At 37.5% G+C, this 16448-nt stretch overlaps 1 protein-coding gene across 5 annotated transcripts in view; it reads left to right on the forward strand.

The window, feature by feature from the left end:
• Usp9x (ubiquitin specific peptidase 9 X-linked) overlaps positions 1 to 16448 on the forward strand; it is a 110018-nt gene that overhangs the window by 77137 nt on the left and 16433 nt on the right. For all 5 annotated transcript variants that reach the window (XM_027433145.2, XM_027433144.2, XM_027433147.2 and 2 more), the window contains 7 exons: positions 1570 to 1678; positions 1869 to 2015; positions 2980 to 3126; positions 3835 to 4057; positions 7484 to 7704; positions 10907 to 11097; positions 14645 to 14818. In XM_027433145.2, coding sequence (XP_027288946.1) covers positions 1570 to 1678; positions 1869 to 2015; positions 2980 to 3126; positions 3835 to 4057; positions 7484 to 7704; positions 10907 to 11097; positions 14645 to 14818 — 1212 coding nt within the window. The remainder of the gene's footprint in view (positions 1 to 1569; positions 1679 to 1868; positions 2016 to 2979; positions 3127 to 3834; positions 4058 to 7483; positions 7705 to 10906; positions 11098 to 14644; positions 14819 to 16448) is intronic.

Genomic DNA, 16448 nt, shown 5'->3' on the forward strand with positions numbered 1-16448 from the left:
CTCACATTCAACTTACTACTCCTAACTACACAATAATGTGATATAGTGGAATATCAAGGGAGAATTTCTTTCAGCACAGCTAGTGTGGCCAATTAAGAAACTTTTTCAGCCTGCTAGTGGTGGCAAATGCCTTTAATCAGTACTCAGGCAGGCAGTTCTCTGCAAGTTTGAGGCCAGCCTTATTTACAGAGTGAGTTTCAGGACTGCATGGAGAAACCTTGTCTTAAAAAAAAAAGAAGTCTTTCATGGGATCCAAACAGATGCAGAACAGGGAAAGCTTGCTGTCTCTTTGAGAAAACTTTACCATAGTTGAACCACTCTATACATTGAAAAGGAAAATAGGATGAAACTAGAATGCTAGTTCCATTTATAATTATGCATTTGGGTGCTTGTGGTGAAGGGAGGAAAGATGTTAAGTCAGTACTTTCAATGAGGTCAAACCTGGAGGTTGCAGATTTTTGTACCCTTGATTTTCTTTCCAAAATCCTTCAATTAGCAAGTTTTCCATGTTTAGGCTAAAGTGAATTTAGTGTAATAAGTTTTCTGCTTTTCTCCTGATAGAACTCCCACTAAGTTAAAAATATTTTGCCCCTCTTCACTTTTATTTGTGTAAGGTGGATGGCAAGATTTGTGTGGTACTATTGTTGAAACCCAGAGTTTTGGGGGTGACAAGGAAGCATTGTCTACCATTGAACTGTATCCACAGCCCCCATTTAACCCCTCTCTTTCTGAAACTTAGAGATAATGGGGCAAAGTACTGTAGGAAGCACTTCATTTCATTATTTTCTTAAGTTATCTGCACCAAGATTAGAATGCTTGTGAGATTCAGATGTCCAGTTTGCTCATTCATTCATTTATAAGTCATGTAATTTTCCCATTCTTTAATATAGAGAAAATCTCTCAGGTACCTACTACCATTTGCCTAGATTTTACCATTTGACCATTCCCTAATTTAAAAATCTTAAATTTAGGCCTCAGTCTGAAAGTTTTATTGTCATTGATTTAATTGTAACTGTTTTTTTGTTGGGTTATTTGGTTTCTAAGACAGTTTCCTATGTAGTCCTGGCTGTCCTGGAACTAGCTCTGTAGACCAGGCTGGCCTCATAGAGATCTGCCTGCCTCTGCCTCCCAAGTGCTAGAATTAAAGGCATGTGCCACTACTGCCCAGCTGTAACTGGATATTGAACACATACTCTGTCTCAAAACTCATTGAGGTTCAGAGATGTCTCTGTGCCTAGGAACATTTATTATAATGAAGTTTATGTAGTATATAAACCTTGGTGAAAGATTCATCCATAATAGTTATATAAAATTCCCATAATGTCATTAGTTCCCTTAGAGGACATATTGTATATAGTGGTTCTTTGTACTTAGAGAATATCAAAATCACTTGAAAGATTTGTTAGCACATTTTTGGCCAGGTCTACTACCATTTCTCATCAAATCTGAAAATTGACATTTCTAACAAATTTCCAGGTGAGAGTTTGTACCCTGTTTAGAGAAAGGTTAGAAGGCATGACTGCTTAAGTAGATGTTACTTTATGTTCTTAATTTCAATTTCCATTTCAGAACTGTTCGTCAAGTAGCACAAGAGCAATTCTTCTTAATGTGCACCAGATGTTGCATGGGACACAGGCCTCTACTTTTCTTCATTACTCTGCTCTTTACTGTTTTGGGGGTAAGACATTTAAAAATATGTTTAACAGCATAACTAATTCCATCAATAAGGATATTCAGAAATTTGTGAAATTAACTTGTGTCAATTAGGGTAATCTATACTTAATCAATGAAATATAAGTTAACTCAGTTTTGGGGAAAAAAATCCAACCATATACATACTGATTCATACTATATTTTATCATTTTCAGAGCACAGCCAGAGAGAGGGCTAAACATTCAGGCGACTACTTTACTCTTTTAAGGCACCTTCTTAATTATGCTTACAACAGTAACATTAATGTACCCAATGCTGAAGTTCTTCTCAATAATGAAATTGATTGGCTTAAAAGAATTAGGGTAAGTCACGGTTAATACTATGTTTGTTTATATCATTGTTGACTATGCTTCATTAATGGTTCATAGTTTAGAACATTTTGGTGAAGTGAGTAAACTCCAAACTTAAAGGGAAACAAAGAACATAGATTGTGTTGTTGGGGTGTGCTTTACAGAATGAATGTATTACTACTTCCAGAAAATGTGAGTTTAGGATTTAGAATACAGCTGGGAAGTGGTGGTGGCACTCGCCTTTAATCCCAGGTAGAGGCAGAGGCAGTCAGATCTCTGTGAATTCGAGGCTAGCCTTGTCTACAGAGCAAGTTCCAAGACAGGGTCCAGAGCTACATAGAGAAACCCTGTTTCGATAAATGAAAAAAAAAAAAAAGGAAAGAAAGAAAAGAAAATGCTGGTGCGCCACCACCACCACCGCCGCCACCACCACCACCACCCCCCAAAGTAAATACACTAATTTTGATCATAAGTCTTTTGAAGACTTGTATAAAGATTTATTCCTCAGAAGATCTATACTTTTCTGTTGCTATAATATATCCGAACAAGAGAAGGGAGGAGTTTTAAGAGTCCATCACATCAGGAAAGATACGGCAGCAGAAGCAGCTGACTAATCATTGAAACTGAAGAACCAGAGAGAGGCCAAAATTCAAAGCCAATAAACACTTCCTTCTAGTAACTAATGTATTTCCTCCAGCAGGATTCTACATCCTGAAGGTTTCTCAAGTGTCCCAAACAGCACTAAAAGCTATGGACCAGGTTTTAAAATTTAGAGTCCTAAGGGGGACATTTCACACCCAAACTGCAACAAATTTTAGTCTTTAAAATTAGCATTTCTTTAAGTCCGTAAAGACATTTCAAGATAATTTAATTTGTTTGAATGGAAAGGTTTAGAATAATCTCACATTCTTCTTGTTTTCTTATTTGGATTCCTCCATTTCATAAGTTAGTCGTTTAATTTTTTTCCCTTTGGCAGGATGATGTTAAAAGAACAGGTGAAACAGGTATTGAAGAGACAATCTTGGAAGGACACCTTGGGGTTACAAAAGAGCTACTGGCTTTTCAGACTCCTGAGAAAAAGTTTCATATTGGTTGTGAAAAGGGAGGTGCTAATCTCATTAAAGTAAGTTCTGTGTTCTTGATTTTAAACTACATATCAAGTGTTGTCATTGAATCTGATTGATAGTATAAGTCTTTGGTGTGTTAGTGTGACCTTTTATAAAACCTACCTTTTGGGGCTGGAGAGATGGCTCAGCAATTAAGAGCGAATTAAAGTAAATGTAAAATAGAATCTGGCACTAGGATCTCTTGAGATCAAGTTCAGCCAGTGCTACATAGATTCTGAGTGAGTATAAAATATAAGTTCTTCTCTGTGGCTTTGGAGGCTGTCCTGGAACTAGCTCTTGTAGACCAGGCTGGTCTTGAACTCACAGAGATCTGCCTGCCTCTGCCTCCTCCCAAGCGCTGGAACGAAATGCATGTGCCACCACTGCCTGGCTCAGTTCTGTCTTAATACCTAAAAGTAAATAAGAAAAAAATGTGGTATGTAAGCAAATAGTTTTTTAAAGTGGGCTATGTTTACTAGACATCCCACTATAAGTTTTCTGTGATATGAGGAAGTCCGAAGTAATCAATTAGTTTCTTAAAAGATAAATTTTGGCCAGGCAGAGCTCTGTGAATTTGAAGCCAGCCTGGTCTACAGAATGAGTTCTAGTATAGCCAGGGCTATACTGAGAAAGCCTGTCTTGAAAAACCAAAAGAAAAAAAAAGTCATTTTTTCCCTTTCCAGAATATGTCATTGTTAATTGTATCCTTTCTCTCAATTGTTTAGGAATTAATCGATGACTTCATCTTTCCTGCATCCAATGTTTACCTGCAGTATATGAGAAATGGAGAGCTCCCGGCTGAACAGGCTATTCCTGTCTGTGGTTCACCAGCTACGATTAATGCTGGTTTTGAGTTACTTGTAGCATTAGCTGTTGGCTGTGTGAGGAACCTCAAACAGATAGTAGATTCTTTGACTGAAATGTATTACATTGGTACAGCAATTACTAGTAAGTACTTTAAAATATAAGCTTGTGGTGATTCTGTTTTAAATTCATATTTTAGTTAGTAACTAGTCTAAGATTTTAACAATTAGATAGATATGGGAGCATAAGTGATAGTACAAGTGCAAGTATTTGGTAAATGTCATCTTTCAAATCTGAAATAAAACCTATCTCCATTGGAGTCAAGTAGCCACAATAAATGCAGCCAAAACCTAAATCTCATGACTCATAAAACCTTTCAGGCCCTCAGAGAAGTGATTTCACATTTTGTTTTTGTTCTTTTGTTTTTCAAGACAGGGTTTCTCTGTGTAGCCCTGTCTGTCCTGGAACTTGCTTTATAGACTAGACTGGCCTTGAATTCATTGAGATCCACCTGCCTCTGCCTTCTGAGTACTGGGATAAAAGGTATGTTCCACCACACCCATCAGAATTCATGGTTTTTTCCTTTTTTTAAGGCTCTCACTATGTAGCCCTGGTTGGTTGCAAACACATAAGAGATCTGCCTGCTTCTGCCTCCTAAGAGCTGGGGTTAAAAGCATGTTCCTTCACATACATACATACATACATACATACATACATACATACATACATACATACATACATACATACATTCCTCAGCTCTATATAAGTCTTTGAAAAGTGTAAAATGATTTTATTGTGTTTTAGAATAGAAATTTGACTGTTAAACAGCCTAATGAAGAGGTGTTTTCCTCTTGTAATACATTTGCCTGTTAAATTTAAGTACAAATTGGTTATGGCAATACACAGCTGTAATCCTAGTATCTGGAAGGGTTGCTGTGAGTTTGAAGCCAACCTGTTTGTATTAGTTACTTTTTAAAGATTTGTTTATTTATATTAATATAGTTTACTGCCTTCATGTACGCCTGCAAGCCAGAAGAGTATAACCAGAGTTAATAAAAACTCATCAGTAGAACATGAGACTCTTAATCTCAGAGTCACAAGTTCAGGCCCCATTTTGGGTGCCAATATATAACACGAATTAGTAAAAGACCCATAGACTCATATTCAGGTTCAAACTGCAAGTTAATATCAGAGAAGCAAAGCCGCTGGCCACTAGCTTCTTACCTCTACCTCAGATTTAATGGGCTGATTCTGTCTTCCACAAGTTCTCACTAAGCTTCAGACTGTAACCTCTCCTCAGCATGGCTTGAATGGAATGCCTCTACTGAGACCTTGTTTCTGTCTTAGATATTTCTCTGATGGCTGGGATTAAAGGTGTGAGCTATAATTCTCTTTTAGACTAATACACTCTTGTGTAGATCTGGATGGCCTAGGACTCACAGAGATCCATCTACCTCTTAATTCTGAGTACTGGAATTACAGGTGTGTGCCTGGCTTCTATAGTTTGTGGCTGACTTTGCTTTCTGAGTCTTCAGGCAAGCTTTATTAAATCATAAATAATATATCACTACAGAAGAGGGCACCAGATCTCATTGGTTGTGAGCCACCATGTGGTTGCTGGGAATTGAACTCATATCTCTGGAAGAGCAGCCAGTGTTCTTAACCACTGAACCATCTCTCCAGCCCATATTAGTTACTTTTCTATTAGTGTGGTAAAACACAGTGAACAAGGCAACTTATAGAAGGAAGAGTTTGTTTGAGCTAACATTTTCAGAGGGATAAAAGTCTGTCATGTTCTCAGCAAGAAAGCATGGCAGCAGGCGGGAACAGTAGAAGAGCTCACATCCTGGACCTGCAAGCGGTAACAGAATGAACTGGGAAGTGTACATAACTTTTGAAGCCTCAGAGCCTGCCCCAGCATATTCCTCTAATAATGCCACACCTAAACTTAACTCAAATAGTGCCCCAAACTAGGGACAAAGTTCAAATGCTCAAACTATGAGGTACACGTCATTCAAAAGGACCATAGTGACCTGCATAGCAAATTACAGAACACCCAGGACTGTATATTAAGGCTCTGTCTCTTAAAAATAAACATAAAATCAAACAGGTGCTAAAGAGAATATATACTGAAAGAGTACATTTCTACCCATCTGTTCCCCTGGTATTTTTGATAGCCATAATTATTATCATCATTCATATCTTCTCTGTATGTTTGGGTCCTCTAGAAGAGCAGCCAGTTTATTTAACTGCTGAGCCATCTCTCCAGCCACTTGATATTTATTCTTCACTTTGTGTTCCACTTAATATTGCTGTCATTATTCCTTGTCCAACACATAAAATGTTTTGCCTATTCATTTATTTGCTGTGCTCCTTTCACTTCAGCATATTGTCATTTTACTGTCCCCCTAGAAAATGATATTTATAGTTTCCAGCTTTATACTAAGTACAGAAACATGAGAATGTTAGTAAGTAGATCTACCAATCTCACAAAATTTTACATCCGCCATCTGGCTTGCTCCTCAAAATAGCACTGTGTGGATATAAGTAGAGCTAGTTTTAACTACATTTGCAAGTGTTGGGACTAGGACATAACCCTGACTTTTTGGGATTATTGAAACACAAACAAGAATGAATAAATTTCATTAAAGCTGAGAAAGCTACCATGTGTTATATATAAACTAAAAGTTAATAATGGGGTGGAAAGATAGCTCAGTGGTTAAGGAATGCTTGGTGTTATGGAAAGCTCAAGTTGGTTCCCAGAATCCACATTGGGTGGCTTACAAATACCTGTAACTCCTACTCCAAGGATTTTACGAAAACCTCTGACTTATGTATACACACACATGTATAAACTTATACAAACATACACATTAATAAAAATATTTTTCAAAAAGTAAATAATGACTAAATAGTACAGATTAAAACCAAGTTTAACAAGGAAATGTTACTTGTATGCCATCTTATGTGACTATATTAGAGACTGCCATAGAAGCAACACAAGATTAAAAATAATGGAGTTTGTTGGAGTAAGAAATGTAGCTCAGTTGGTAAAAAGCAGTGGTTTTAATTCCCCAGTACTAAATAAAGTAAGCATGGTGGTGCATACTTGTAATCCCATCACTTTGGGTTAGTAGTAAAAGCAGGAGAATCTTAAGTTCAAAATAACTAGTTTAGCTATATGAGACTGTGTCTCAAAAATACATAAACGGGTGTTGGTGGAGCACACCTTTAGTCCCAGCACTCGGGAGGCAGAGGCAGGTGGATCTCTGTGAGTTCGAGACCAGCCTGGTCTACAGAGCGAGTGCCAGGACAGCCTCCAAAGCCACAGAGAAACCCTGTCTCAACCAAAAAAAAAAAAAAAGAAGGATTTTAGATTGGTAGATGAAGGAGCATGCAGTGATCCATGTCGCTATCTGTCTGAAATGCATATATTAGTGGAGAAATGCCAAGTGAAGGCCCTTCCTCCCCAGTGGCTGTGCAAGTAGTAGTGTTACTGTTTTGTCAGCTTAACAGAGCTTTAAAAGGACAAAATGGTTTATGATCATGCTATATAACTCTATTTTTCAGCTTGTGAAGCACTTACTGAGTGGGAATACCTGCCACCTGTTGGACCCCGCCCACCAAAAGGATTTGTTGGGCTGAAAAATGCTGGTGCTACTTGTTACATGAATTCTGTGATTCAGCAGCTCTATATGATTCCCTCCATCAGGAATGGTATTCTTGCAATTGAAGGCACAGGTAGTGATGTAGATGATGATATGTCTGGGGATGAGAAGCAGGACAATGAGGTAAATTTTACTTCTATTACTTGTGATTTCTGTTTTGAAATTCTAATTACAGATACCATTCAATGGCTGCTGGGGGGTCAGTATAATATAGTCACCAATCAGTTTCCATAGAAGATTGGTCTCCAAAAATCCACCAACATGCAAGCAGTCTGAATAGAACCCACACAAATATGTTTTAGGTTATTTGTAGATTATATGTAATGCTTTATACAGTGTCAGTGCTGTATAGTTGTTGTATTACATAGAAAATAATTCTAAAAGTCTGTACATGTTTGGTGCAGAATCAATTTTTCTTCCAATATTTGCCTTCATGAATCCACAGATGCTGTCAGTGGCTATGAAAAGCAAATTGCTGTATTTTCCTCCCTCAGACTATTAAAAAACAATGTTTCAAAGTTGACATGGCCTCTCCCTCTTGGACTACTTCTTAGTGGAGTATGTCTCCAATACAAAAGTTAAAGTACCCATCTTTGTTTATGTAGTGTTTGATAGAAGTTGAACCTTGACTAGTTTAAATCAGAAGTGGACAATTTTGGGGGGGGGGGGTTCTCAGCCACATTAGACAAAGAATTGTCCTGGGCCACGCATCTTAAAATTGAATTGACTTTTCTTTTTTCCCATTTTTTCTGTGATTTGTTTGTTGTTGTTGTTGTTGTTGTTGTTGTTGTTGTTGTTGTTTGAGATACTCCTGTGCTGTTCAAGCTAGCCTCTGAAGGGTTTGCAGATGCAGATTATAGTATATACCACCACACTAGGCTATGTTTTAATACTTTTGTCTGTGTTTGCTTGCTTTTGCTTATAAATAAGACACACACACCACCCCGTTTTTAAGTCGGTACTTAAAAACAAAACTCTTTTATACTTCAAATATTGTTCACATGATCTTGAGACGAAATTTGAGCTTCCTTTAAAGTAGCCAAAGCAGAATAAAGCAATGAAAATCCTTAAGTGGTAGCTACAGGTAAACGTTTATAACTACAATGCAGCTTTTCAAAGAAGAGAATGTGGCAGTATTGAAGTTAGGTTATGTCTGTACCTACCCTGTGTGCCTTTGTTTTTAATTGTTTTATCTATCCCTGTTTGTAGTGTTAGTGGGAACTGAAGTGAGATGCCCAAGTATAGTATTCTCATTGTAAATATTTTCAGGTATTTCTTCCTTGCTTTCCTTCACTAAGCAAAATTGGATTTGTTCTGAAGAAGTAGTTTGCACTTCTGGGGCTTCTAAAACAATTCTTCCCCCCAGACCTATTGGACTGGACTTAAATGATCCAGGGGTGAGGACTGGGAATTTTAAAATTTTACCAAAGCTTCATAGGGAATGTTTACATCCAAATCTGGTTAGGATCTACATATTGTCTATTCCTATATCAAAAGTCAAACACAAGATGTCCATCAAACTATAAATTTTCTTCTGTAGCTCTTGTGCTTTTGAACATTGCTAATTTTCATATTATATCTTCTACCACTATTTGTTTGGTTTTGTTTAACTTTAGGATCTGGCTATGTTGCCCAGATTGCCCATTATTATTCCTTGGTTGGACTCAAGTGATCTGCCCAAGTAGCTGAGACTCCAGGCACATGCTGCATAGTACTCAATTCTATTTGTTTTCCAAGATTTTAAAACACACCTGATCGGGAGCTGGAGAGATGGCTCAGAGGTTAAGAGCACCGGCTGCTCTTCCAGAGGTCCTGAGTTCAATTCCCAGCAGCCACATGGTGGCTCATAACCATCCATAAGGAGATCTGGTGCCCTGTTCTGGTGTGCAGATATACATGGAAGCAGAATGTTGTATACATAATAAATAAAATACTTTTAAAGAAACAATCTGATCTTAACCATGTTTTGTTATACAGCTAAATAGTATTAAGTGCACTTATTATTGTGCATCATTACTGCCATATCCAAAACTATTTTTATCTTGGAAAAGTAAAAGTCAAGTATCCATTAAAGAACTAACTTTGACAAACACTTTCTTTCCTATCTATGAATTTGACTAGTCTAAGTGCCTAATATAAGCGGAATCATACAATATTTGCCCTTCTGTGACTGATGAGGTTTGCTTTTTTTTTTTTTTTTTTGAGAATAGTGCAGACTGACCCAGAACTTGTGAGCTTCCTCCTGCCAGCTGGATACTTCTTCACTGGCTATATGTAGCACCTTTTGTTTATCCTTTCATCTGTCACAGACAAGTCATTTTTGCTACTGCTGCTATGAACATGAATGGATTCACAGAAATCTTAGACCCTGATTTTAGTTCTTAACATAATGATATTCTACTTGAGTTTAAGGTAGAAAATCTTTGGAGAAAAGCTCCTTAATCTTTCTGCTTTTTAATTTTTTTTCTAAGCAGGTTTTCATTATATGTAGTTCTGGCTGGACTGCAACTTGCTATGTAGATCAGATTGGCCTCATACTCAAAGAAGTCTGCCTACTTCTGCCTCCTAAGTGCTGGGATTAATGACTTGCCAGCTTTTTGCATTTTAAATTTTGAATTGTGAGTTTAAGGAGTCCTCTATGTATTCTGGATTCTACTTCCTCATCAAATAAGTGATTTTCTATTTTATTCACACACTAAATTAGTTGCCCTTTTACTCTCTTCGCAGTGTATTTACACAAAAGTTTTTCGTTTTCCTGATATACAACTTGTCAATTTTCATATGTTCCTTGTACCTTTGTTGTCATAATAAGAAATCATTACCACTACAATGTCTTGATTTTTTCCTTCAAGAATTTTGTTTTTAGCCAACAGGCGGTGGTGGTGCACACCTTTAGTCCCAGCACTCATGAGCACTCATGAGGCAGAGGCAGGTGGATCTCTGTGAGTTCGAGGCCAGCCTGGTCTCCAGAGCAAGTGCCAAGATAGGCTCCAAAGCTACACAGAGAAACCCTGTCTCGAAAAACCAAAAAAAAAAAAAAAAGAAGAAGAAGAATTTTGTTTTTAGCTCTAACTTTTAGTACTTTGGTGCAGATTGAGTGGTTTGTTTTGTTCTATGTAATATTAAGAAAGGCTTAAGCTTCTTTTTTTTAAACTAATATTCTCACTCAATGTGAAATGGCAGGAGTAAGACTAATACTATAAATTAAATTGTGAAAGTTAAGTGTTTTTGGAAACAAAAGTGTATGTTCACTAACTGGAATTTATCTCAACATATTTTACTATACTTCTGATTAGATCATTAATGATATATTTTTGGTTTCTAGAGCAATGTTGATCCCAGGGATGATGTGTTTGGATATCCTCAACAGTTTGAAGATAAACCAGCACTGAGTAAAACAGAAGATAGAAAAGAGTACAATATCGGTGTTCTAAGACACCTTCAGGTTATCTTTGGGCATTTAGCTGCTTCTCGACTACAGTACTATGTGCCCAGAGGATTTTGGAAACAGTTCAGGTAAACTATGGGTGGATAGTAATAAAACACATCATAAAACTTGATGAATAGCTCATATTCCTAAAATATATATCTTCAGATACCTTTATGTTCAGATTTTAAACAATAGTAATATTCCAATTATCCTTAGATTTTCTTCTTTGTTTTGCTCATAAGAGTCCATAGTTTATTCCCATGACTGTTATAATGAAGGATAATTGTTCTGTTAATATTTGACATGTTAAAAATCAAACAGATTTATGGCATAGTATGTGATATTTTAATTCATATAGGGACAGCATTCTTTAGCTAGTCTCTTCCTTTTTTGATGTGTTAGTTACTACTATTCTATTGCTGTGAGGAGATTTCCATGACCAAGGCAGCTCTTACAAAAGAAAGCATTTAGTTGAACTTGCTCAGTTTCAGAGGGACAGTCCATTGTCATGGTGGGGAGCAGACAAGCTTGGTGCTAGCTGAGAGCTTTACAGCCTGATCTACGGGGGGGGGGGGGGGGGGCATTCATTGACCCTGGATAGTATTGATTTTTTTTTAAACCTCAAAGCCCAACCACTGTGAGACTTCTCCAACAAGGGCATACCTCCTAACCCAGTGGTTCTCAACCATCCTAATGATTCAGGCCTTTAATACAGTTCATGTTCTGGTGACCCCAGCTATAAAATTATTCTGTTGCTATTTCACAACTGAAATTTTGTTGTATGTTGTCATGTAAATATCTGATATATGACCCCTGTGGGGAGTCACAATCCACATTTTGAGAACTGTCATAATTCTTCCAAATGGCTTATCGACTGGGGACTAAGCATACAAATATATGAGCCTATGGGGGGGGCATTCTCATTCAAACCACTGTACTCTGAAGACATAAAACTTGTTTGTGAAAATGTCTGATGCATAGGCAATAGAATCATAGGGACTCATACATACTTACCACTCATCTTGACCAGTAGTCAATTCAGACAATTTTTTAAATTGTTTTTGAGATAGAGTTTCTCTGCCTCCTGGGTGCTAGGATTAAACACGTGTGCCACCACCACCCAGCTCAAACAATCTTTTTTTTTTTTTTTTTTTTTTGCAATACCCCCCCACACTTGATATTAGGAAATCAGGCATGGATGATTTAACATAGGGGAAGGGAAAGAATTTTCTCTCTATCCTGCTTTGGTTTTAGTCACATGGGGTCCCTAATAACAAAAATCAGTCAACCACAGAAAAAGAACCAGGATTAATAACACAAACACCTGGTGTACAAATGGAAGATAGCCAGATACGGGTAAATCTTTTTTTCTTAAATTCTTTAATTACTACTCATTTACATATCTATTCCCATTCCCTCACCCTCCTATCCTCCCATGTTCCCCACCAATCCCCCCCAATCCATCCCCTAACTCCTCCCCAGGGATAGTGAGGCCCTCCACCAGGGACCTTCAAAGTCTGTCATATCATTTGGTGGGGGGCCTAGGCCCTCCTTGCTGTATCTGGGCTGCAATAGTATCCTTCCATAGGAAATAAGCTCCCAAAATCCATTTGTGCTCTAGGGTTAAAGACTGGCTCCCACATTCAGAGGGCTTGGTTTGGTCCAATGCTGTTTCCCCAGCTTTATGACTAGGGTCTCCATGCTCTCACTAGATCAGGTCAGCTGTTTCTGCAGGTTTCTGCAGCACGGTCTTAGCTCCTTTACTCATCCCTCTTCCCTCTCCACAATTGGATTCCAGGAATATGCCCTTCCCCTATAATGAGATTGGTGTCTACCTTGGATACCATTCCTAGAGTCTTCATCCAGTAGCTGTTTGAAGCAGAAACAAGCACTGAATCAAACAATCTTAAGTAATATTCCTTTCTACTGCTTTTCATCCCCAGCAATGGAAAGCACAGCTGCTCCAAGAGACCTTTAGGCAGCTGACAGAAGGGACTAGAAGGTTGCCTGTCCTCCCTTACTTTTGACAGTGTGGTTCCCCTCATATTTTTTTCCCTATAAGGAATCCTTTATTTTTGGCACTCTCAGCAACAATAACAATTAAAGTTACTAACATTTCCCAAATTAAGCCCCTACTCAGGCAATACTGGGGGTTTATATATATCACCACTCTACTGGGCTATTCATTCTGTTTTCCCTCTGCTTTAATTCATCTGCCTCTATAAGGCTTTTATAAATCCAAAATTTCTGTTACTGTTATTCCAAGAATTAACCCACTTTCTCACCTTTTTTGTTGTTTTTTGTTGTTTTGGTTTTGGTTTTTCAAGACAGGGTTTCTCTGTATTGCTTTGGAGGCTGTCCTGGAACTCACTCTGTAGACCAAGCTGGCCTCAGACTCACAGAGATCCACCTGCCTCTGCCTCTGGAGTGCTGGGACTAAAGGCGTGCACCACCAACACCAGCCACATTCTCACCTTTTATGCTGAAACTTGCCAGTTGATTATAGGTTTTCCCTCTCTTTTTTTGTGACTTCTCATTTTGGTGTTTTGATTTTTGTTGTCATTTGAGATTGGTATATAGTTCAACTTAGCCTAGAAATCAGGATCCTCTTGCCTTGGCCACTGAATACTGAGATTATAGGTGTGTGCCACAATGCTGGGTATTTTCCCTCTTTGTTTTCTTGATGTTTTCTACTCTCTATATTCTAATGATTGTTTCCTTGTGATTAGATTCAGATTAAACTTGAAAGAGAACAAAAGGCTATATTGATAATGATGTAGGCTTCTCATTGCACATATATGAGCATTTGTTCATTACCATAAAGTGCTGGTAATAACTCATGGTAATAACTGGTACCTTGATATCTTAACAGATAATCTGTTAAAGGACATACATGTTTGGAAGTGTGGGGAGAGCTGTATTGCACCTTGAAAGTAAATAGAATAGATTAATATTGTTTCAAATAATGTAATGTACAAATGGTAGATCTGATAATAAAGTTGCCATGTATAGTGGTTTTTGTCTAAATTAAGTTTGTCAAACAGTGCTCTGGTATATATAAAGTACACTTGTCATCTCTTTTGCTTGGAAAGAATATTCTTGTATTCTGTGTGTATCACTATGAATACAGTGGCAGTTCTCATTCTAGAAGTGATAGTTGGTTTTCAGGATTAGTTTGTGTAACCTAAGTCCTCAGATAATTGAAAAGAGATTAACTGTAGAACTAATAAAACCTTTCTTTTTCAAGTTGGAAAAATCAGTTTAATGAAGGTTGACACACAATTCTTTTGTGTGTAATCCAAAATTTAACAAAATGCTTAGTGAAAAATTTCCTGTTAAATCCACCTCCTCATTTTAATAACAACTATAGCTGGATTCAAAATGTATGTGTAAATCACATTATCTGAAACAACCGCCCTTCTTAAAACCATAATGTCTATCATCCATACCAGTAGTTCTGTGGCAATTATTTGTCACTGGAGGACCACTTTTACCATAAAGTGCTGGACTTTTGTGGTGTTTCCTACTTCCTCATGTAGTTGTAATTGCGTTACTGACAACCCTAGAAAATAAAATTTTTGTATTGTTGTGAATGTCACATGTTACATGTCATATATTCTATTCATTTTGCAGGCTTTGGGGTGAGCCTGTTAATCTTCGTGAACAACATGATGCTTTAGAGTTCTTTAATTCACTGGTGGATAGTTTGGATGAAGCTTTAAAAGCCTTAGGGCATCCAGCTATGCTAAGTAAAGTCTTGGGAGGTTCCTTTGCTGATCAGAAGATTTGCCAAGGCTGCCCACATAGGTAAGCGCTAATATATAATATATAATATATAATATGCTAACAAGAATAAAATTCTTACTAGCTCTAATATAAAAATAGAATATACCACTATTTATTAAACTTCCATGACTAAATAAATTAAGTACTATGAATATCTGAGTACTGTGGGGTAGTTTTTGGTTTTGTTGAGTAACTTGATTCCTTTTCTTGTGTTTTCTTGTGCTTATTATTTAACTATTGCATACTTTTAATTCTTTTATATGTTCCTAAGGAACTAAGCTGACAATTTGCATATGACTAGAAATGTTACTTTTAAGTGTGTCTTTTATCTTAGAATTTTATTAAATAATACAAATACACTGAGTTTAGAATATGACTGGCTAGAGGTGCTATTTTCTTTTCAAAACAGCAAAATAGTTCTCCCTATTATCATTTTTACCAACACCTGTTATCATTCCTAAGGTATGTGTACATACAAAATATAAAAGTTGCGTGGAAAATTGCATGTGTTTTTTTCGTTGCTCTGGTTTTTAACTTTAAAGGGGAATTAAGATCTGGCCGTAGTAGCTCTTGCCTGTAATTAATCCCAGTGCTTGGGAGGCTGAGACAGGAGGATTATATAAAAGTTTAAGGTGCTAAATGGGCCTGGAGGAGGTGGCTTGTCAATTAAGAACACTGGCTGCTCTTGCGGAGGACTGGTTTCAGTTCAGAGCACCTACATATTGGCTAACAGCCATCAATGAGGACTCTGATGCCCTACTCCTCAGGCAGTAGGCATTCATAGGGTGCAAGTACATAATATGATAAGTAAATAAAACTTTTTTTAAAAAAAACTAACAAAATCACACCAAAGTTTTAACCTGTTTCTCTGTGTGCTAATTTTAAAATGGGGGTGCCTGAGAGCCAGCTCATTGTTTATAAAGGTGGCTATTGTTACAGAGGACCCAGGTTCAATTCCTAGCACCCACCTGGTGACCTAAAACTGGAACTTCATTTACAGAGGATCTGACGCCTCCTTCTGGCTTCTTCAGGCTCCAGGCATGTACAGTGTACACATTCATACATGTCGGCAAAACACCCATACACATGAAAATTTTTTTTAATAATAAAATAAACTGGGGGCTGGAGGGATAACGGATGTTAACAAGTACTTGCTGCTCTTCCATCGGCCAGTTCATAACTGTAACTCTAATTCCAGGGGATCCAACACCCTTTTCTGGCCTCTGTGGGCACACAACACAATATATGACAGACATACAAACTTAAGCATAAATTTTAAAAACAAAAAAAAAAGTATTTTTTTATTGGGGGCAGCAAGTTGGTTCATCTGGTAAAGTCACTTGGAGACTCAAGTTTGGCAAAATATGAAAGAGAACCAACCTCACAAAGTTGTCCTGATATGCACACTGCATACGCATTGTAAATAATACTTTTTATTTGGTTGGTTGGTTTGGTTTGGTTTTTCGAGACAGGGTTTCTCTGTGGCTTTGGAGGCTGTCCTGGAACTCACTCTGTAGACCAGGTCTTGAACTCAACAGAGATCACCTGCCTCTGCTTCTGCCTCCTAAGTGCTGGAACTAAAGGTATGCCAGCCTCCAAGAGAATATTTTAAGAGAGCATACTCTTTAGGTCGGATCCATAATGCTTAACC

Source organism: Cricetulus griseus, chromosome X (assembly GCF_003668045.3).
Source record: "Cricetulus griseus strain 17A/GY chromosome X, alternate assembly CriGri-PICRH-1.0, whole genome shotgun sequence".
NCBI classification, from domain to species: domain Eukaryota; kingdom Metazoa; phylum Chordata; class Mammalia; order Rodentia; family Cricetidae; genus Cricetulus; species Cricetulus griseus.